The 24,169-nt window shown below is 36.5% G+C and overlaps 1 protein-coding gene across 2 annotated transcripts in view; it reads left to right on the top strand.

Moving 5' to 3' along the window:
- The first annotated feature begins 4,797 nt into the window (after positions 1 to 4,797).
- LOC107725825 (alkyldihydroxyacetonephosphate synthase, peroxisomal-like) overlaps positions 4,798 to 24,169 on the top strand; it is a 41,276-nt gene continuing 21,904 nt past the window's right edge. For both annotated transcript variants that reach the window (XR_001638166.1, XM_016535225.1), the window contains exons 1-11: positions 4,798 to 5,086; positions 9,869 to 9,958; positions 11,752 to 11,842; positions 11,937 to 12,057; positions 13,060 to 13,134; positions 14,292 to 14,363; positions 15,296 to 15,375; positions 17,570 to 17,650; positions 19,229 to 19,354; positions 19,500 to 19,608; positions 23,479 to 23,606. Coding sequence is in view for 1 of the 2 variants with exons in the window: in XM_016535225.1 (XP_016390711.1) it covers positions 4,920 to 5,086; positions 9,869 to 9,958; positions 11,752 to 11,842; positions 11,937 to 12,057; positions 13,060 to 13,134; positions 14,292 to 14,363; positions 15,296 to 15,375; positions 17,570 to 17,650; positions 19,229 to 19,354; positions 19,500 to 19,608; positions 23,479 to 23,606 (1,140 nt within the window). In the remaining variant the exon portion in view is untranslated. The remainder of the gene's footprint in view (positions 5,087 to 9,868; positions 9,959 to 11,751; positions 11,843 to 11,936; positions 12,058 to 13,059; positions 13,135 to 14,291; positions 14,364 to 15,295; positions 15,376 to 17,569; positions 17,651 to 19,228; positions 19,355 to 19,499; positions 19,609 to 23,478; positions 23,607 to 24,169) is intronic.

The raw sequence follows: 24,169 nt of genomic DNA on the forward strand, positions 1-24,169 counted from the left end.
CGCGTTTTCGGTCCTAGCCTGATGCAGAGCAGTTCTGCCGGGATGAGGGGTCCTGCTGCAGTTTCACCAGTAAAGAAAATTACTCGTTACAATTCACTTGGAGGACCCATCCCATTGAATCCGTCCTCTGCACTTCTATAACTGTCTGGTTCAGCTCAGCTACCAAATCTGACCTCAGAAGGCTACAGAGGATAGTCCGGACTGCTGAGCGAATCATGTGCAATACCCAACTATCCATACTTATATTTATTATACATATGTTATTGATTTAACATATCTTGCATCTAGCTACATTCCCATGCATAATTTGTATGTAGCACATCTGTACATTCAATATACTGTCTATTGTCTTTTTGTCTATTGTGTATTGTTTTCACATATTTATTTTTAATCACTTGTTTATTTCGTTATCTGTGTCTTGTCACTTGTTATCCTGTCTGTGCACTGGAAGCTTCTGTCACCAAGACAAATTCCTTGTGTGTGTAAGCAAACTTGGCAATAAAGCTCTTTCTGATTTCTGCTTTCGAATCTGATTCTTTGAGTATCCGGAGGAGCTGGACACATTCATATCAAATTGTCTTGATGAACAAGTCCTGAAAGTCCATGCCATGTTTCTGTGAATAATATATCAAGGCAAGGAATATCTCTATGTAGCATGTATGTATGTATGTGTACTGCATTCAAACCCTTCTCTGCTCCGCGACGATTTGTTGGTGGAGAAAACAAGTCTGGCCACTAGTCGTTAATAACTAGTCGTTATGTCGTTAATGCGCAAAAATGCGCAAAAAGCCTCGGTTTCCCATCACTAGTTATAATAAACGTTGAACGTTTTGTAATATCAAGAAAAGAGCTGAAGATGAGAGTGCTGCTGGTCTGAAGTTTAAGGCACGTTGGGAAGTGACTTTCTGACGACACAGCTTAATGCTCATTGGTTTAAACGTGCGTTATTTTCTCTTGTAAAACCTCTGATATCTTATTTATGTGTAGCTATAAATTATGTGTGAATATTCCTAAATATCCTGACAGTGGGGTCATAGTTATATATATATTACTAACTAACTTATATATATATTACTATATTATTAACTAACATAGCCTATATCTTCCCTGACCTAAAAATGAATGATCATAACTTTGGGGGATGAATAAATAGCACACTGGAAGCTTCTGTCACCAAGACAAATTCCTTGTGTGTGTAAGCAAACTTGGCAATAAAGCTCTTTCTGATTTCTGCTTTCGAATCTGATTCTTTGAGTATCCGGAGGAGCTGGACACATTCATATCAAATTGTCTTGATGAACAAGTCCTGAAAGTCCATGCCATGTTTCTGTGAATAATATATCAAGGCAAGGAATCTCTCTATGTAGCTTATGCATGTATGTGTACTGCATTTCAAGAACCGTTTATCTGATCATTCAACTGTTCATTCATGATAGTTGGAACATATCTCTTGTTGAACATATGTTTTTGTAAAATTTTAAATGTAATTATTTTTGTATAATTCTTATAATTCTTCTCTGTTTAGTCTATGTATGTGTAGCCTACTGCATATGGAGAACTGTCTATCCTATCATTCAAATGTTAACACTTTATGATAAGTGGAACACATCTTTAGAATTTTAAATGACAATTATAAATTAATAAAAATATGTTGTGACTTTTGCAATAACAACATTGAATTGTCTCCTTTAAATTTGATCAATTTAAAAGTTGTCTTAGGTGGGTCAAACGACAATTATAAATTAATAAAAATATGTTGTGACTTGCAATAACAACATTGAATTGTCTCCTTTAAATTTGATCAATTTAAAAGTTGTCTTAGGTGGGTCAAAATCGATCATAATAAATGTGAATTTATCTCATTACATAAATGAATAAGGTAAGGTGTAAAGATTTTTATTACAATTAGCCTAATTTAATCAACCAATGCAAGCATTTTACAGGCTGTTGTGGTGACAAAATATTAGATAGCCTATATTAAATATATTAGATTTAAGTTGTGCCATTTTAGCCTAGACATCCTTTAAAGAAATAAGAAAACGTGTATTAGTAAAACGAAAGACATAATTTTATTTAGATCCTCGAAACTGGGTAAGTTGCTTTGACATAGCCTTACTTCCGGTTTCCCCGATAGGGAGATGGGGAATCACAAGGTGACGTATTGGATAGGGGCGTGGTTTCTGACGTAACGCATTGACGTGGGCGGAGTTGTATTTGGTATGGGCGTGGCTTCTGATGTCACAGTTGGATGTGGGCGGGGTTGGATGTCCACCGCAGGATGCAGCCAGCCCTACGCATCTAGCTACATTCCCATGCATAATTTGTATGTAGCACATCTGTACATTCAATATACTGTCTATTGTCTTTTTGTCTATTGTGTATTGTTTTCACATATTTATTTTTAATCACTTGTTTATTTCGGGGATGCAGCCAGCCCTACTTGGATTTGTGTTCAGACCAATGCGAAAATTGGACCATTTATTTATTAATTTTTTTGTAAATCATAGATGGAAAACAAGCTAATGTGCATTCTAGAAATATGTAGAACTGTTTCTGGAACAGATAAAATGCCTATAATATATCCTTTTGATTTTGATCCTTTTCTTTAAAATAATTTAAAAGCTCAAATGTGAGGTTTATCGTTTTGTAAAACTTTTTTTGTCAAAAATTTAAACATGTAGTACATATAACATGTTATGTTGTAAGTCACCAATCCAAGATTTTTTGTTTATTTAAAATCTGATCATCCTTTTTAATATTATTATTTGAATGTTTATGCATAGAGTGCATAGTGCTGCTAATTTTATTTGTTGTTTGTTGGTTTTTGACATAAAAACTTAATAAAAGAGATTTCAGTGTCTGTATGAGTACTTTGGAACATTACCACCATATTTTAACAATACCGTGATAATAATGATAACTGTGATCATTTTGGTCACTATAATCGTGATATGAAATTTTCACACTGAAAAAGTGATTTGAATTTTTAATATAAATTTACACATCATTTGTTCCTGAATAGTTACTGTTAGACCTACCTGAAAAAAAAAACTTTAGTATTTTTGTGCTAATTTGTTAATTTATTACTGTTTATGCTAAATTATTTATTACACCAGTCAAAAAAATGAAACAATAACTTTTTTTTTTTATTGATAATTAAAATGGTATGAAAATTGACTATTACCCAACATCCCCATTATATATATATATATATATATCATTGAGTATGGTTTTTTAATGTAATGTTATCATAGAAATTTGTGATCATTTAAATATTAAGAGATTTATTTATTCAAAATGACTATCTTTGGCATCCAAGAATTTACTATACCTGAAGAACCCTTTTATTCTGAAGTGATTTATGGTTCTTCACACCCGCACTTTCAAAGCAAGATTCTTTATGGAACTCAAAAAAATGTGGCAAAAGTGGTTTGTTGTTGTTACGAGCCAAATAAAACTGCTGTTTAGAATGTATTCTGACTACTTTTTGATTACTTTTGACATCGTTTATCACACATCGATTTGAAAAAAATTATTTTGTTGATATAAAGTAAAAATATATATATATATATACAGTGGGTACGGAAAGTATTCAGACCCCCTGTCAACAATTCTGTGTTTTTCTGTCAATATGGGGTGCTGTGTGTACATTAATGAGGAAAAAAAAATTAACTTAAATGATTTTAGCAAATGGCTGCAATATAACAAAGAGTGAAAAATTTAAGGGGGTCTGAATACTTTCCGTACCCACTGTATATTGTGCTTTAAACATAACACTATGTAAAGCTTTCCAAAGACATATAACACATTAAATGACTCACTAAGTGATTATTGAAATAATAATTAAAATGTGTTTGTCAGAAGTGGGTTAGATAAGCAAGGATGAAACAACAAGCATAAGAAACTCAATTATTATTATTATTTTTTTTTAGATTTGCTGTTTAATCTTTTGCAGTGAATGTAGAGTTTATACTGCACAGTAATGATTTTGCCAAATTCCAAAAGTATATACCAAGCAGTAGGAGAGAAAAATGCTAATGAGAATTTAGGAAGAATCAATTATGAATAATTGCAATCCACTATGTGAATAATATCTAATCATAATTCATAACATTATAAAATGTAATGTAATGTAATCTAATTACAACTAATTAATGTTTGTAACCCGATTGCCAGATATATAGTCAATTACTAGCCAGCATTGCAGACTACACACACACACAAACAAAAATATATAAATTTGCTATTTCATATTTTTGACGAGTTCATTATCCTATTATTATTGTAGAATTTTAGAATTACTCAAAATATGAAAACAAACTATGAAAATAATAGAAATAAAAATGAATATAAAGATGTAGCTTGTTTTCAAAAGACAAAACTTAAAGGGGTCATATGATGCGATTTCAAGTTTTCCTTTCTCTTTGGAGTGTTACAAGCTGATTGTGAATAGATAAGATCCCTGAAGTTGCAAAGACTAAAGTCTCAAAACCAAAGAGATATTCTACCTCACTATGTGGGAATATTTGCATAATGCAGCCCAAATGTGCACGCAAAGAAAGAAAGCGTGGTTTCAGTAACCGCAGTTAGTGTTGAAGCAGCAAATAATGATCTTTAAAAAAGCATCATATGACCCCTTTAAATGCTATCATAATAGAGAGAGAAAAAAATATTTCGCTGGTGTTATTAGAGATAACAAAGTGGCCGATACTGAAAAAGAAATATTTACTAAATTGCATGATTCAGGGTTAATCTTCAGTATTCCAGTCAGCAGTAGTGGCGCAACGGAGCGGAGCAGAGCAGAGCGGGCGGGGAGGGAGGCGGAGTGCGGTGCATGACGGGACGCGGGTGTAATCTCCACCTCACATCCCTCCATCATCAGCCGCACGCTGACCTCTGACAGCAAACACGGAAGCAGCATGGCGTCAAACAGCAGCAGCAGCACCGCACAGCAGAGACTCAGGATCATAGCCGGACATTTGCAGAAACGGCCAGAAGATGAACACCCGAGCGTCGCTGCGCAGGAGTGCAAAGCCGAGACGTCCCGATCCAACCCGAGCAGCGCGACACCGGTGCCGAAGAGGAGGTATGTGGCGTCAACCTGCCTGCTATGAGATCTAGCTCTTCACGCGTCTCATACAGACACATACATAAACTCCGCGTTTAAACAGCAGCGGGCGTTACATTGTATCACTACGTGCGCTCGAGAGCTGGATCTGAACAAAGTGTCCATTCATCCCGAAGGAGGAGGAGGAGGAGGAGGAGGAGGAGGGTGCGGCGGCGTGATATCTGCACACTGACTGATGGACACATTCAGATCTCCTTGTTTTCTCTTTTCATAGAGCAGTGTGCTTATTTGCACCAGTTCGTTCGGCTTAAGCTCACAGCGACCAAACCAGTAATGAAGAAGACGCTTGTCACAGGGCTGCTGGTTCTTCTAGGGCACCTTATCAGCCCTTAAAGCTATAGGTCACCCACAAATAATGTCTGTCGTCAACTACTCCGCCTCAAGTTAACGAGAATGAAGAACCAGGGCAGTTTTCCAGTTAATAACTTAAATGTGGGTCTGTTCCTGACACAAGGCTATCTGAAGATGTGACACAAGTCATATGGAGCTAAACTTATATGGCTGGCCATCCACTTTAGTTGTTTGAAAAAGAGCACCATGGACGTTCTGTATAATAACGGGTTTTGTTTTCTAAGTGTTTTTTGAGCGTAGAAGTAGATGGTGACAGAATTTTCGTAGCTAGGTGAGCTTTAGCTTTTTTCTCAACTAGGGGCCACTGAAAGTCTCCAGAGGCTCTTTTGGAGAATATATATATAGACATGGGTTACCTTTCTACCTAACTGATTTCCAACTCTTGAATAATCTGTTAATAATTAATGTTCTCAATGAAAGCTCTTATAAAGTGTAACATTTTTTGATTGTGGAGGTCCCTGTGTTGGCTGAAAGTTTTTGAGGGCCTTGTAGGCTATCTATGGAGGTTGAAAACCCCCTTGGTTGTGTTTCCTCCGTTTTCAGACATGTGCTTTCACAGGAAGGGATGATGCTTCTGTAAACGGAAAGGGTGTTGGTTATTTCTGTCTGTCTATAGATTCAACTGTACTAGCCTGAGGCTCTTAACTGCAATCAGCTGTACTGGGACGTTTATTACACACTTCTCCATGTTCGTGTCTCATCTATCTTTCCAGAGCACTGCTGTTTTTGCTTTTCTTTGTTATATCTGCGACAGCTGGAATCCCTTTAATCGTATCATTTAGTGGATTGATTACTGGTCATGCTGTCTGTTGTTATGAATGTACATATGAGGTGATCTCCCCACAAGTTGTATTTTGTATGTCAGAAGTTAGTTTGGCAAAGCTGTGCTTTGATTGGACGAGGGCTGTGGTGGTCTGACTTTGTATTTGCTAAGAGTGAACATGTACTGCCTTCATGTGGGCTGACGGCACTGTGCTGCCATCTAGTGCTGGACATGGAATAGCCTTTGACCTACTGAGACCCAGCAGAAGTTTCTCGGGCAGGGAGGCACTACAAATGTTTTCTCTGAACTATGGGCCTGTCCCAATACCCACACTCGCGGTCTTTGCACTTGACCACTTGCATGACGCATTTCCTGTTTTTGGCCCAAGTGTTCAAGTGGACACGAAGACCACAAGTGTGTGTGGAACGCATTTATAACAGTGTTATAAAAACGATCCAAAACACAACACTCACCAAGAAAGATCACATTTTCTTTGGCTTTAATCTTTTGGATCCTTTTTGGAAACTGTATGAAAGAGATTGTATGAATTCATACAAATTAGCCACCACTTGCCAAAATGTTAAATAAATAGATAAATAAGTAAATAAATTGCCAGGAGAAGTGTACTTGTCTGGCCGATATGGCAGGCATCTTGGACTCCTAGTGGTCTGGATGCTTCTAAACATTTTCAATGAACAATTTGAAAGCAAAGTGCGGCCACATTAGTGATATTTTGCAAACAAAAATTACATTTCCCATTGTCGATAGTGTAGTGTAGAGACGAGAAAGTTACATTTAAACCAAGCCACTTTCTGCTAGTTAAAGGTTAAACAAATTTGCATGAACTTTCTCTGCCTTGCAGCATGAAACTCCTGAAAGTGTGGATTCCTGTTGAAATCTCTGGATACTTTTTCAGAGCAACTGTAAATGTAATCACACCTTTATGCATCAAATAGAACTAGATAAAATGCTCATTTAGCTGTATAAAATGTTTTGAGGGAATAACAGCGATGTGCACCTTTTAAAAAAAAGTTAAAGGGATAGTTCACCCAAAAGTGAAAATTCATTAGGGCCTTTCGCACCATTTTAGTTCCAGAACTAAATGTACAGTACTAAAGTACTGGGACGATTTTGCGCGAACTATTTCCCAGTACCATTTAAAAGGTTGCATTCGCACCGACAGTGTGTACTAGGAAGTGACGTAAGCCGGTCGACAGCGACGTCATTTGTGCGCGGCGTTCAACAACAGAAACAAAGAAGAACAACAATACGGTACTGACCCTCATGTTGTTCCAAACCTGTATGTTATGTTCTGTCGAACACAAAAGAAGATATTTTGAAGAATGTCGGTAACCAAACAGATGCTGGTGGTAGCCATTGACTTCCATTGTATGGAGAAAAAAAAAAAATACTATGGAAGTCAATGGCTACCGTCAACTGTTTGGTTACCGACATTCTTCAGAATATCTTCTTTTGGGTTCAGCTGAAGAAAGAAACTCATACAGGTTTGTAATGACATGAGGGTGGGTAAATGAGGACAGAATTTTTGTTTTTGGGTGAACTGTCCTTTTAACAGACTAAACATCCGACTTGTCAGTCCTGCTTGCTAACAGCTTGACTATTCCAGTAGATATCAGGTTCATCCTAAACCAAGTTAGCCCTATTCAAAGAAAGGTACCTTTATATTAAAATGCTTCCTCTCAGATGTTTTGTCTCAGTGTATTATAACATCTGGCTTGTGTTTTAGTTTACAATGCTTAAAATGTCACATGTAACAGTGTGCAGGAGTGAAAGCCCACAGGCTGAATGTTTCCATCGTCTCGTCGGGTCTGGAGTCATCACATTTTTTCGGCTGCTCTTTGCTGTTGAGAAGTCTGCATGTGTCCTTTTTTTAGGGTTTGACTGTGTCTGTTTCTCAGAAGATCAGCAGCAGACCTTCATTCCGTCCTCTGATCACCCGCTCGCATGTTTCCTCAAACTGACAATGTGTGTTTTTGGTTGGAGTCCCACAGCAGGCGCAGCGCTCCAGAGATCACAGCTGCACTAAAGCCTGGAGTAATGAACGTCACATCACACTTATTATTACTCATTACATTATGTGTAAGGGGATTCGAGAAAAGAGAGAAGTGTGCTGTTATTTTTCTGAGGGATTGGATTTTGGGACGTGAGCCATAGTAAAGTCCAGAAACCAGTTGCAAGAAACCCCTCGAGTTAAGAAAAGCCGTAGTGATAAAATCCTCACTATAAATATGTGAGAATGTGATGTGGAGGAACATTTCATTTAAGGTTATTACTTCATCAGCACTGATTATGCGTAGACTTTTGTGTACATGGCATAAACAATTTAACATAAGCAATTTTTATGTTTATTTTATGTGAAAATTTAGGTTTGTAATATTTTTTAAATAAGTCTCTCATGCTTGCCAAGGCTGCATTTATTTGAATATTATGAAATATATGATTGAAATATTATTACAATTTAAAATAACTTTAATGTCACTCTTGATCAATTTAATGCATCCTTGCTGATAAAAGTATTAATTTCTTTAAAAAAACAAAACAAACACTTACTGCCCCAAACTTTTGAAATGTTATGCTTGTTAAAACTTTTCAGAATTCTCAAATTATGTATACAAATAATTTAAAATGACAGTTCAATATTGTTTTGGTGTAAGCAGAAAATGATCCTACAAATTAATGTAATTTATTATTTTTTACAAATTAATGTTTTGTTTTTTGTTGATGAAAAAAGAATGTTTTTTCATTGCATTTTCATTTCATTTTGTTAAACAGTTTTACACTCAAAATGAACAGTTTTATTATTATTATTATTATTTAGAAATATTGTAATAAATCCTGACAATACAGATTATTTTGTAAAAAGTACATCACATAAATTAATCAGCACAACTTTATTGTTTACTACCTTGTGGTAGTGTGTGCCAGATGAACAAAGCTGCTCAAAAATGCAACGCATCAAGAAAGATCACGTATTTTCTTTAGTTTTTAACCTTTTGACCTTTTGGGTCCATAGATAAGTTTTTTGGAAGCTTGCGTGAAGATGTGTATAATCAGCTTGATCTTATGAAAAAATTTTGCTATTTTACAAGGAGGTGATTTTGTATGAAATGTGATTCATGTGGAAATGCAGTTTTTTTTAAAGCAGGAAGGTCCACCCCTAAACATAATCCATTTAAACTCGAAAAACACTTAGTAGCAGGTTTTTGTGTTTAGTGCCCTTCACATTCACCTTTCATGCAGTGCCTCGAATAATAGATCAAGATAGCAGGACATTTGCTGTAACTGCTGTTGACTCTTTCAAAACGTTTCTTATCTGAAGGTCTGTCTGTCTTGTCGCAGCAGAAGTGAATGGTGTGACTTCAGGACTCTCATAGTAACTCTTTCATTCGGTCATGATACATGTTATCATACAGACCCCGTAATATAAAGACTGGAGCGGTTTATCTCTGCAGGTCATTATAATAATGGCCACTAAAATTAAATATTATATTTGTAGACATCAAGATGAAGGTTGTATATCATTGAACATACTTTGCGATTGGCTGTTATAAAACAGCATGTTAACACAGGCTCTCTCTCTCTCTCTCTCTCTCTCTCTTTCTCAGGCAGGAGATCATGAAGTGGAATGGCTGGGGTTACAGTGACTCAAGGTTCCTGTTCAATAAAAAGGGTCAAGCAGAGTTCACAGGGAAACGGTGAGTATGAGGCACCAAACAAACACCAGTTAGACTCAGAATAGACTTCTAATTAGACTCCGGTATTTTGTACTGCATTGGAAAGTCAGTGGCATTCTGCAGAATGGATGAACGTGTTAAGCAGAGCTGACAGCACTATAGTCTTAAAGGGGTCATATGATGCGATTTCAAGTTTTCCTTTCTCTTTGGAGTGTTACAAGCTGATTGTGCATAGATAAGATCCCTGAAGTTGCAAAGACTAAAGTCTCAAAACCAAAGAGATATTCTTTATCAAAGTTAAGACTCTGCCACGCCCCCCTAAAACGGCTCGTTCTAACACACCCCACATATCTACAAAGGCGGGGCATAGAGGAGAAACAATAATGTACAGTATGTGGAAAATAATGTGTTTTTTTTACTTTAAACTGCATAAACACATTTCATTACACCAAATACACAAAATAATGGTCTTTTTAGCAGCATCATATGACCCCTTTAAAGTGATAGTTCACCCAAAAATGAAAATTCTGTCCTTTTTTTGTTTTTTTACTCACCCTCTTGTCTGTATGACTTAACTTTCGTCTGTAGAATAATACAAGAACATATTTTGTCTCAATGCATTTTTTTTTTTTTTTACATACAGTGAAAGTGGTTTTTTGGACCCCATTGACTTTTATTTGAATGAACAACAGCATTCCTTTAAATATTGCACCACTAATCCTGAACAAGGATGGAAAGAAGATATTACAAATTTGTCAGGATATATATGGCTGAAAAGTGTTTGAAATATGGACAGCTTACTCTTAATACCTTATAGGGCCTGTAAATAAATTTATAGTCAAACAAGTGAATTGTTAAAAATGCAGCTAATTAAGTTTAAATAATCATTTTCTGTAGTTTTACAATTCATTTGATATGAATTTACACTATATTTGTTCATTTGTCTAAATTTGTACGTTAAAATAATTTTAAAAAATGACATTATCGTTCAAACTGATTTTTTTTAATTTTTATAAATTGCATCCTGCAGTTCGGCCGAAGCATACAGTACTCTATGCAAGTACATGAATGTAAACGCTTCTAGCTATGCAAGGTTGATTTTGTGCATCGCAGTGTTTTGAAACGTGTCGTTGAGCTTTCTAAACATTCGTATAGAGGACATTAGCATAAACAGTCTCATGCACTCATAACACTGGCCCGGATGGAGATGTTTACCACAGCATGCTCCTTAAGTACATTCTCAAGGACCTACAGACACACACAGTCACACAGTGTGTCCTATTCTGTGTAATCGGACAGACACAGCGGCGCTGCTTAATCTAACGTACACAGAAGATGTGCTTTTGCTGCCATATTTCATCATAACACATACAAGTTGCTCAAAAAAAAACAAGCCTATAGTTTCAAAAAAAGTCACGGGATGATTATGAGCATATGCAAAGAAAATCTTTAAAACCATTTAAGTCCAGTCAGTCATTCACACCAGACAGCAACTGGCGTATATATACAGACACACACAGACACACATTTGGTAGGAACTGTCAGCTCTGTGGTGAGGACTGGATGTGCTCGTTTTTCCTGGTTTAGTGTGGTGTGCTCATGCCATCTAGCGGCTGGAATCTGCACTGCTGCGTCTGAACACAAGAGGTCATCTGACAGTATTGGGTCAGAGAGAGAGTTGTTTATTAGATTAGAAAGATTGCATGGATTAAATAGATTTAATGAGTTATTAATCATGCACAGCTGAGTTGCATTAAGAACAAAACTTGTACATGTTTTACATGAATCCGTACTGAATCCCATACTGGTTTCAGGTATCGGTTGAGTGGGCTGATTTTACCAAGTCTGAAGGACTGGTTCGAGGGCACGTTTGGAGCCAATTTACAGCATAAATCTCCTGCAACAGTAAGTGAAGTGTGGTATATCAGACCTGCTGTATAGTAGACTCTTGTGTTGTGTGTGTGTGTGTGTGTAATATGGGGTGTGTGTCTTCTTCCAGCCCACCGTGAATTTAAGTGCAGTTGCTCCTCCTGACCTGAACGAGCCCTTCGTCGAGGATCTGAAAGCTGCAGGTGTGGCCATGTCACATGACCCAGAGGACCGGGTTTTCCGAGCTCATGGTACAGAACTGCCATCTTTGTGTTTGGCAGAAATTTTTCACTTTTTTTCATTTTTTCATGTTTTACCTCATATTTCAGCATAGTTTCATAAAGAAATGGAACCTTATTTTAATAAATAATGTTTCCATTGTATATGACAATGCAAAAATCATAATGGTCCTAAAATAGTTTTTTTATAGTTTTTTTTTTATGATTTTAGTTTTTATTTGCTTTTTATTTAGGGGTGAAATATGAGTTTTTTTTTTTAAATTACAGTTTACTTTTAAAAGAGAGTTTGTTAAAAAAAAAAATAATTTTATTTTAATTTTGATTTGATCAAAACACTTTACTCTTTAGTTTATATATGACCATTTATTTGATTATTTCTCATACACTACCATTCAAAAGTTAGATTTTTGAATGGTAGTGTAGAGAAAAATATTTTTTTAATGTGTTTGAAAGATGTCTCCTATGTTCACCAAGGCGACATTTATTTATCAAAAATACAGTAAAATACAAATATACAATAAAATTGCAATTTAAAATAATTGCTTTGCTGCTCCAGAAACATTTCTTATTATTATCAATGTTGAAAACAGTTGCACTACTTCATATTTTTGTGGAAACCCTGATTTTGTTTTAATAGGATTCTTTGATAAATAGAAGGTTCAAAAGAACAGAATTTATTTGATGCAGAAAGCTTTTTTGACGTTATAAATGTCTTTACTGTCACTTTTGATCAATTTAATGAATCCTTGCTGAATAAAAAGTATTAATGTCTTAAAAAAATCTTACTCACCCCAAACTTTTAAATGGTGGTATGCTTACTGAGAGCTTACAGTATTTCTTGAAATCTTATGTGGTACCTCAAATAAGTAACTTAGACCGTATGTGTTCATATTACAAAAAAAGATTAGGAACTCTTTTTTTTTTTTTCTCATTTATTTGGCTGCTATTTACTGCCAAGTGCTTTAGCAGTATGAGCAAGTCTTTCTGAAAGCTTGTTTTCTTTGTCTTCCTCAGGTCACTGCCTGCATGAGATCTTTGCCCTGCGCGAGGGGAGGATAGGACGGGTGCCCGACATGGTGGTTTGGCCGAGTGAGTGACTGCAAAGGGTTAAGCATCAGTGGCTGAGTGCAAATTAATATTCATGAGGAACTGCTTTAATTAGAGGGAATGGGGGAGCTTGCCGTCCAGTGATACTCTGGCTGCCAGAGCAGCTGCTCTCTGATTGGTGGAGTCCTGACAGCATCCATTTCACCCTCTCTGATTGATGGCTGAGCTTTGATTAGAAGAGTACCCAAGCGGCCAGCAAATCATCTGCCTCTCAGTCCAGAATATTCTCTCTCGGCGAATTCATCCTTTACCTCCAATCATCCAGGGTTCTCCCTCAGTAGATTGTCCTGTAACCATCAGAGTCTCCTTCAGAAACCCTTCTGCGCCCCTCACTCACACATACACACACGTTTTTTTTATAATCTTGACGAAATGTCACTTTCTCTGCCTCTGAAATGACTTAAGTGTCCAATTAAATCCCAGAGGATAAAACCACATTCCACTTTACATTATTTCCAACTAAATATTCTCTTTCACTACGACATTTTGGATTATAAGCTATAAGATATTGAGCCCATGTTCACTGTTGTGTGGGACGTTTAGTGGGCGGTCAGATGTGCTCCAGTGGGTCACTGCTTCATATTGATCCACCCGTCTGAAAGTAGAAGGGATTGAGGGGTTTGTTTTTGTGTAGTTGTGCACTACCATTCAAAAGTTTGGAGTCAGTAAGAATGAATAGTTTTAAAAAGCAAGAACTGAATCGATCAAAAGTGACAGTAAAGACATGTATAATGTTACAAAAGATTTCCATTTCAAATAAATGGTGTTTAATAATAATCAGAAATGTTACTTGAGCAGCAAATCAGCATATTGTGATATCTGAAGGATCATGTGACACTGAAGACTGGAGTAATGATGCTGAAGATTCAGTTTTGCATCACAGAAATAAATTACATTTTAACTATATATTCAAATACAACGCACTTCTTTTAAATTTTAATAATATTTCACAGTATTACTGTTTTACTGTAGGCTACTTTTGATTTTCAGTCAAATAAATTCAGCTTTGGTGAGCATAAGAGACTTCTTAAACTATTGAACGGTAGTGTAAGCGTAAGGGTTGTTTTGTTATGATTGATATGAAAGTGGTTTGATATGAAATAGTTGAGTGGATAATAATGGTGATTTGATTTTTGCAGGCTGTCACAAAGATGTAGAGAAGATTGTGGAACTGGCCTGCAAACACAACGTCTGCTTGATACCCTACGGAGGCGAGTACTCGCATAAAGAAAATGCATCTAATGCTGATGGACCAAAAGATTGTTTATAATCAAATCAAAACAAGATAAAATGTCTTGCCATATTACGGTTATATATTTAGTTTCTGCTTAGTGTGTTTCCCTCGTATTTTGCTCTTTCCAGCCGTTTCATTCACTTTCCCCAAAAAGGAAAATTGTTTTTGTAGATTGCATTTGTGCAAAAATATTAATCAGCACAACTGATTTCATCATTGATATTAATAAGACATTTTTAGCGCATAAGAGCATTTAAGCGTATTAGAAAGATTTCTGAAGAATCATGTGACACTGAAGAATGGAGTAATGATGCTGAAAATTCAGTTTTGATCACAGGAATAAATTACATTTTAAAATATATTACAGAAATGATAGAAAACAGTTATTTTACATTGTAATAATGTCTACTGTATTTTTGAGCAAATAAGTGCAGCCTTGGTGAGACTTTTTCAAAAATATTAAATCTTACCGACCTCAAACGTTTGAACAGTATTGTATTTCATCTAATATTTTTTGAATGAAGTGTTCAGAACATGAACCTTGTTTATTTTAAATATTTTTCTAAATGAATTTTTTGTGCTTAGCTGTCTAAATGTGATCTGCAAAGTCTGATTGACCTGATATTCTGATTTAATATAATTTAACAGAATATGGTTGCATATATTTAAGTTATTTTATTCTTGTTTAAACATTATATTTTCATTTTTCTAATCATAAAATGTTTTCAAATTGTGTGAATTAGTTTTGGACATGGCAGAGCTGTTCTCCAGATCATGTAAGTTTAGATATGTGTGCTTTCTTACAGTATTAAACCTCTCTCTCTCTCTCTCTCTCTCTCTCTCTCTCTCTCGCTCTCTCTCTCTCTCTCTCTCTCTCTCTCTCGCTCTCTCTCTCTCTCTCTCGATCAGGTGGGACGAGTGTGTCCAGTGCGCTAGAGTGCCCTCGTGAGGAGACTCGCTCCATTGTCTCTTTGGACACCTCTCAGATGGTGAGCATTTACATGAATACATGCAGTTGTGACATACTGACACTCATTCAGCGCCTGTATTTTGCGCGTGTGTGTGTGTATATTTATGGTGCATATATTAAATGTCCGCACATACAGAGCTTTCTGTGTACCTGGCTGTACTTCTCTCCCCTTTTTACCCCTCTCCTGCGCTTTCTCTCTCGTGTTCCCCTCTCCACATATTTCATCTGCTGCTCTGACCTTGGCTGGCCTGTTTTAGGGGTCGTGGGGTCACGCACATGAAAGGCAGCGCGTCATAAGCGCGGTTGTTTTATGAGTGCAGTGGCGTGATTGATAGCTGGGGGGCGGAGCCACCTGTGGAGACTGGGCTGTTTCCTAAAGTGCATTTAACCCCTGTGGAAACCAGGGGACAAAACCCGGCTGATAGTCTGAATGCCTGAAAAATTCACCAGCTAAAGCCCGGGCCGCTGGGAAGGCGTGATTATATGTGTGTTTCTATTGTTAAATTGAGAAAATGTGCTGATTTTACTCGTTGGCACAAGAGCAAAAGTCACGGTTATTACAGATCGTCACACTACATCAGGCAAAACTAAAAGCAGTGGTTTGTGTCGCTGTGGTTTCTGGTTTACACACACACACAGTGACCTCTCTCTGTCCTGACTTGCTAAGCTGAGATATGTGGGGTGAGTTTAGCGGCAGTGAATCAGTTTGACATGTGGTTTGAGGGAGACCTGCGAACACACTACTGCACTTTAATCAAAACCTCTCTCCCTCTCTCATTCTAGTCTATTCCAATCATTACAGTCAGCCTTTTAGACCTACATGCTGTGTTTTTATATGCATTTATAATCTATTCTCTACAGTATTGTTGTGTGTCTATTGCCTTGTATAGCCCACATTTTGGCCACATGCACATACAGTTTTTTTGTCCTTAATGTTTTGTTCTGTCTTTGTTAGAAAATAACAACAATTAAAACAAAAAAATAGTTTAGGGATAATTCACCCAAATATAAAAATTCTGTATTTGTGTTTTTGGCCACATGCACATGCACACTGTTTTTTTTTTTTTGGTCCTGTATTTGTTCTCTATGCTAGAGATTTGCATACTTTAAAAATCAACTAGTCTCTGGGTTCCCTGAATGACTGCTGTTGTCGAATAGTCATCTTTATTATGAGGTTGATTTAGATTTAGAGTTGATGTTTAATCAGATTTACTTCTTAGGGGATTTTCACATGCAATATTCTCATGATGAAACATAATGCAGGACCCGATTCTAAAAGTGTATTCTTTTTGACTTCACGTGTTTTTGATTTCGTACTTGCATTTGTTTTAAAATGCAACATTCATGTCATGAATTGATATTGAATTAATTGTAATTTCAATCAACAAAAACATACAATACTGTTCAAAAGTCAGTAAGATGTGAAAGAAATTAATATTTTATTTAGCAATGATGCATTAAATTGATCAATAGTGGCAGTTAAGACATGTTACAAAAGATTTCTATGCTGTTCTAAGGTTTTCAGCATTGATAATAATCAGAAATGTTTCTTGAGCAGAAAATAAGCATATCATTATGATTTCTGAAGGATCATGTGAAACTGAAGACTGGAGTAACGATGCTGAAAATTCAGCTTTGATCACTGGAATAAATTACATTTAAAAAATATATTACAATAGAAAATTATATTACAAATTTCACTGCATTCAGCAAGCTCAACCATTCAATCCTGGCACCCAAGTTTTTGTAAGAAAAAAAAAATGAATAGACAAATATTTTTAAATGATTAAATTAATATTAAATTTACAACCCTGTTGACAATTCAGGCAAATTTTATTTTTGACTATTTGATTTGGATGAATATTTAGAAACATTTTGGCAACAGGGTTGCAAAAACTGCAGACATAAAAAAAAATTATAAAAAATTAAACGTAATAGGAATAACTCGGCCTTTTCTGTATGACTTACTTTCTTCTGTTGAACAAAAAACAAGATATTTTGAGTGAAAGTCAATGGTAAACAAACTTTCTTTAAAATATCTTATTTGAACTTTAATTAATGGGTGTGCTGTCCCATTTAAAGTTCCATGCTCTGTTATGTATTTTATTACTCCCCTATTCATGGTAAATGCTTTCATCTTAAGTTATAAAGGTTCAAATGAGATGAATCCCTGTGTGACCTGTTATGTTCAGCTGTTTGTTCCTGTTGTGTAGAACCGAATATTGTGGATTGATGAGAAGAATCTAACAGCTCATGTGGAGGCTGGAATCATCGGACAGGATCTGGAGAGACAGGTCAGTGATCCACGATAACATTTCATTTCAGAGTAAAGAGCTTCCTGCAGCTTCCTTTGTATTCGGGTTTAAGTTATATATAGTGTGTGTGTGTTTGTATGTTTGTGCCAGCATTCATGTTAATGCTGAAGGGTAAAAACAGGCCGTTTGGTTGTGCTTGTGCCAAACTAAACACACACACACACACACAGAGCAGATGGTCCCATCAAACTAATGTAAAAAAAATGGCACTGGTGCCGCTGGTCTGTTGTGGTATTTTGATTGTGTGTGTGTGAGGTGCATTGCAATCAGCCCATCACAGTGTGGGTGTGTGTTGGAGGGATGCAGGACAGATGGTGGGACATTAAAGTGTGTTTGTATTTCTTTGGGGTTTGCTTAATAAAATCACCTGGAGCGTGTGTTTTATCTGAGACTGATCAAAAAGACCATCAGCTCCCTCGCAGGTATACGGCTGTCACGCTCACACACTCCATATTGTGAGTCTGACTGCAGGAAAACGGGTCTGAAACGCTCCATAAGGCTTCAATACCACTGTGTTTATCCAGAAACACATTTCCTGTGAGGCTGGTGTTTTATTGACAGTCGTGTGATTAGAATTTTTTATTATAAAACAGATATCCAGTTCCTGGGTGCTGATTGGTCAATACAGTGATCCAGCTGTGCTAAAATACGTGATATTGTAAGAAATATTGTTCAACATCTGTTGACCATCTGCTGTGTATATTGTATCCAGGGGTGTTTGTATATATATATATATATATATATATATATATTGTTGCTCAAAGCAAGATTCAGATTTAATATACGGTTAAATCCACCAAATTTGTTTTGTGCATCGTAAAGATTGTGACAAAACCGCCAAACCATTTTTGCAAGCATTAGACAATTTTTTGGGGTCCGAAGAATTTGTACCACCACCGTGTTTACAGATATCACATACACTACCATTCAAAAGTTCTGGAATAGTATGTTTTTGAAAGAAGTGTTCAAAATACAGTAAAAACAGTCATATTGTGAAAGTTTAAATGGCTTTACTGTCACGTTTGACCAATTTAATGTGTCCTTGTTAAATAAAAGTTTTAATTTCTTTTCCATTAAAAAAATGACTGACTCCAAACATTTGAACAATAGTGTATATATGCATATATACACATATCATTGCACAGCACCAACTATTAAAAGGGTTGTTCACCCAAAAATGAAAATCTGTCTTCATTTATCCTTAAGTTGTTCTAAAACTTTATGTGTGTATATATATATATTTGTTGTTGTTGTTCAACACAAATGAAGATAGTTTGAAGAATGTTGGTAACCAAACAGTTGCTGAAGCCATTGACTTCCATGGTATTTTTGTTTTACTATGGAAGTCAATGGCTACCGTCAACTTTTTGGGTGAACTATCCCTTAAACCTTATTTTTTTTTTATGTCAGAGACTGTATTATTTACTTAAAAGGGACTTACTTAAAAGGGTGCTTACTTAAAAATATATATATATATATTTTAATAAAAAGTAATTATGTATCGCTTGTTTTATACTTTTCTGCTGAGGATGTTTTATGTTCTTTATGTGATTATAGTTGAATGAGTGTGGTTACTGTACGGGCCACGAGCCGGACTCCATGGAGTTCAGTTCTCTGGGCGGCTGGGTGGCCACACGGGCGTCAGGCATGAAGAAAAACATCTATGGCAACATTGAGGAGCTGGTATGTCTCCCTATTTCTCAGCACACACAAACATACACAGGTCTGGGACAGAGGTCACATTCACGCTCACACCCTTCCAAATGTTTTAGTGAGAGATGTGTTGTCGTAGGTCATTCATGGTACCTGTGATCTCATGTGTTCCCAGGTGGTGCATATAAAGATGGTGACCCCTAGAGGAGTGATTGAGAAGAGCTGTCTGGGGCCCCGCATGTCCACCGGCCCCGACATACATCACTTCATACTGGGCTCAGAGGGTACGGACTCATGATGTTTTGTGTGAGGAATGTATCTGAAAGGATCCGTTACTCAGTGGATCTCCAGAAACATGTCACTTCAAAATTAAATGAAAGAAAAACTAGAGTGGATCCTCTTCTCATTGTGCACACTGAAGTTAGTTTGACATTGGTTGGGTCACTGATAGTGATAAGCATAATAAGGGTGTTTATATAGTAGTGAGAGTTCATAAAAATAGTCCTCTTAATCAGAGAGATTTGTAAAGCAAACTTTTTATTTATATTTATCTAAGGTCATGTTGCATCTAAGGTCATGTTGCCCTGATTGGGCTTCTCTTGCAGAGCTGCAGTCATATCAGCATGAAGTCTTATCCATTTGGGAAGTCGTGGCCTAATGGTTAGAGAGTCTGACTCGTAACCCAAAGATTGCGGGTTCGAGTCTCGTACCGGCAGGGATTGAAGGTGGGGGGGCTTCACGGTGTGTGTGTGCACTTTGGATGGGATAAATGCAGAGCACTAATTCCGAGTATGGGTTACCATACTTGGCCACATGTCACAATCATCATCATCATCATCATTCTGCAGTTTTTTCAAACCAATAACCACACTCTTAGAAAGGAAGAGAGACCAACATGTGAAGTGACCAATCACAGTTTTTTTTTTTTCGTAAGTTAAAGATAGATCAATTTAAAACCGATTATACGATGCAAAATTAAACAAACTGATCAATTCTACTAGTTTACCTGCTATTTAAAGGAATAGTTCACCCAACTATTTATTTAATTTTTAATTTATTAATTAATTTATTTTTTGAAAATGTACTCACCCTCGGGCCATCCAAGATATAGATGGGTTTGCTTCTTCATCAGAACAGATTTGTATTAATGTATCATTGCATCACTTGCTCACCAGTGGATACTCTGCAGTGAATGGGTGCCGTCAGAATGAGAGTCCAAACAGCTGATAAAAACATCACAATAATCCACAAGTAATCCACACCACTCCCAGTCCAGCCCATTTGTTTCTTATAAACACACAGCTTTTCTCTTCACCAGATGTTAACTGATGGACTGGAGTGGTGTGGATTACTTGTGCGTTACTGTGATGTTTTTATCAGCTGTTTGGACTCTCATTCTGACGGCACCCATTCACTGCTATATTTCAAGCAAACTCATCTGCATCTTGGATGGCCTGAGGGTGAGTACATTTTCAACAAATGTACGTTTTTGGGTGAACTATTGCTTTAAGTGCCTAAAATCTTGAGTTCTTCCTCCCAGAAGTCATGTAGCAGTCATGCCATCTGACTGAAACTTGTGATTTTCAAAAGTGCTTTTCAGTTTTGTGTGCAGTGGGATGGTAAGAGAAGAGAATCTGAAACTGAGACTATGTTTGGCCTTTCCTGTGAACCAGTAGGGGGCAGTGAAACATGTTCAGCTAGACGAGAACTATGTGTTTGATATCTTACACGTGTCATGATGCTGTTTGAAAGTATCACCCTTATCCAAAGAAAAGGATACTGTTATCAATCTGTCTCTCTGAAAAGTCATTAAGCCGTTCATGAAGTGATGAAACTGAGTCATAATCGTTGTGTTTGGTAAAATGGTCCGTGAAGCTTTTTATGGCTCATATGAATTCTTTGTGGGATGATGAATATTTCCCAGGATTAATCTGCATTAATTAAACATTCATGATTCCATTAGGAAGGGCATTTGCTTCTTTAATGGTTTTGTAATGTCAGGAGCATTTAGACTTAAGAAACGCCCATTTCACCTTTTCCCCTCTGACACCCCTCTGGGTTGTTGTTGTTGTTGTTTCGGGGGTCAGGAGATCTTTAGATGTAAGGATTCTTATCTCAGAGGTGTGTGTGTCTGTGTGTTTGATGATAAAACATGTTATTGGCATGTTTAAAGAAATATTCAGGGTTAAATGCTACTTAAGTGATGTCTATTATTGCTGTTAAATTACAGTAAAAAAACTGCCACCTGTGCCAGAAATTCGTCTTAAAAATTACCGTGGCAATGTTTGAGATATTACGGGATGGCATGTTTACAAATTGTGACTGTATTTTTTTAAGTGATATAACGTTAATATAAGTTACTACCAAAATCTATTTTGTAAAATAGAAAGCCACATGATGAATTGGAGTTCATCGTAAGTTGGCTGTCCATAAAACATTTCCACTCCTATTAAATAGAAAATGAACATGGTCAAACACACAAAGACAAAACACCAACACACAATAACGCAACAAATAGTCACTAAATAACATAAAATGTAACACAAAACACCCTAATGTAAATTATTAATTATAAAAATAAGAAGGAACTAATTAAAATATAATCATATGTGCTGTGTCATGCAGGAACTTTTGGGAATATCTCTTTGCTGTTTTTCACCATAAATTATATGGTAATTCATAGTTTTTACTTCCAAAAACTATAAGTTTGACAGTATTTTATAGGAAAATTACATGTAATGCAATGTTAAACCATTTACTTTTACTGTTTGCACCCTAAAGTGTATGTTAATACATTTTTTTATTTCCAAAAACATAATTTTGACAGTATTTTACAATATAATTTCATATAAAGTGATGTTCAAACATTTAGTTTCTCATCATAAATTATACAATAATTCAGTTTTCCCTTCCAAAAACTATAATTTGATAGTATTTTACTGTAAAACTACATATAATATGATGTTAACCATTTACTTTGACTGTTTTCCATCATTAATTATACTTTGATTCATAATTCTATTTCAAAAAACCATACATTTGCCAGTGTTTTACAGTAAAATTCTATATAATGTAATGTTAAACCATTTACAAATTTTCACCATATAGTTTATGGTAAGGTAACTTAGTTAAAGGTGGGGTAAGCGATTTCTGGAAGCCAATGTTGACATTTGAAATCGCCAAAACAAACACGCCCCTACCCCAAATCCCCACCTTTAACAGGTTTTTACTGGAGCATTTTACAGGGTTTTTCTATATATATAAAAAAGTTTTTTATGGCATTGTACTTCCTGTATTTTTACATTTTAATGAATAAAATACGAGTGAAGGATGTGGATGAGTGGCGTTTTGTTACTGAGGTTTGTTCCCGCCTTCAGTACCACGACTGAGGTGCGCTTGGGCAAGGCACCGAACCCCCAACTGCTCCCCGGGGGCCGCAGCAAAAAATGGCTGCCCACTGCTCCGGGTGTGTGTTCACAGTGTGTGTGTGTTCACTGCTGTGTGTGTGCACTTTGGATGGGATAAATGCAGAGCACTAATTCCGAGTATGGGTCACCATACTTGGCCACATGTCACTTCACTTTTTTTTTTTTTTTTTCTGCTCACATAGGGTCTCATAAACTCTCCACAGGACTTTCTCACCAGTGTTGCACACTCACACATGTACGGTCGCTCTGGGCTGTCAGTAATGAGTCCAGAACCCCAGACTCAGAGCAGCAGACGCAGGGTTTCCCTCAGGGGTCAGAGGTCATGCTGGTTTGGGACAGGAAGCCTGCTGCGCTGGACTCTGCTGGGCCCTCAGTGGCTCTGCTCTCCCGCCAGTGTGCCGTTTGATACTGACCTGCTTTATGTCACAGAACACAGTCTATAAATCTCTCTCTGCTTCCTTTTGTAGCGGAAGAAACTTGAGCGTTCAGGTGAAAATGAACACGCAGATCTCCTGCAGAGAGCCAGGGGCTCCGTTCATATATGTGTGTGTGTGTGTGTGTGTGTGTTGCACACATATTTAACTCTATGACATCCTTTGCTTGATTTTAAAGACTATTCAAATCATGGATATTACAGATCACACACATTTTCAGCCCTTGTGTGTGTGATACAGTAATAGTGAATCCGATCAAACCTATATATAGCATATGTGTCTTGCTCCTTAGGAACTCTGGGAGTGGTGACTGAAGTCACACTGAAGATACGACCCATTCCTGAGTATCAGAAGTACGGCTCCGTTGTCTTCCCAAACTTCCAGCAGGGTGTGGCGTGCCTGAGAGAGGTGGCCAGACAGGTCAGTACTGGACTTCATGGGACTCAAAAAATGATCAAACAGTAATATTGAAATACTATTACAGTTTAAAATGTTTTCTATTTGAATACATTTTAAAATGTAATTTATTCCTGTAATTTCAAAGGTGAATTTTCATCTTTACTCCAGTCTTCAGGCCCTTACGAAAATTAACCATGGATTTACAAAAAAAAACAAAAAACATATGGTTATTGTAGTTAAATCTTGGTAATCACAAATTAACCATGGTTCTGCTACACTAACCATAGTTTAACCCACCAAATAACTTTTTTTACACTTTTACTATAATAAAACCATGGTTAATTTTCAAGGCGTGTCACATGATCCTTCAAAAATCATCCTAATATGCGGAGTTGCTCAAGAAGCGTTTCTTATCCGTGTTGAAAACCATTTTTGCTGTCTAATATTTTTGTAAGAAACGTGATATATTTTGTCAGCATGTCTTCGAATAGCAATAACATTATAAATGTCTTTACTGTCGCTGTCACAGGGTTTTACCACGTTTTATGTTTTAGCATAATTTTAGCTTGTTTTAGTCCATCGCT

The sequence above is a fragment of the Sinocyclocheilus rhinocerous genome, unplaced genomic scaffold (assembly GCF_001515625.1).
Source record: "Sinocyclocheilus rhinocerous isolate Xijiao unplaced genomic scaffold, SAMN03320098_v1.1 scaffold1568, whole genome shotgun sequence".
NCBI lineage: Eukaryota > Metazoa > Chordata > Actinopteri > Cypriniformes > Cyprinidae > Sinocyclocheilus > Sinocyclocheilus rhinocerous.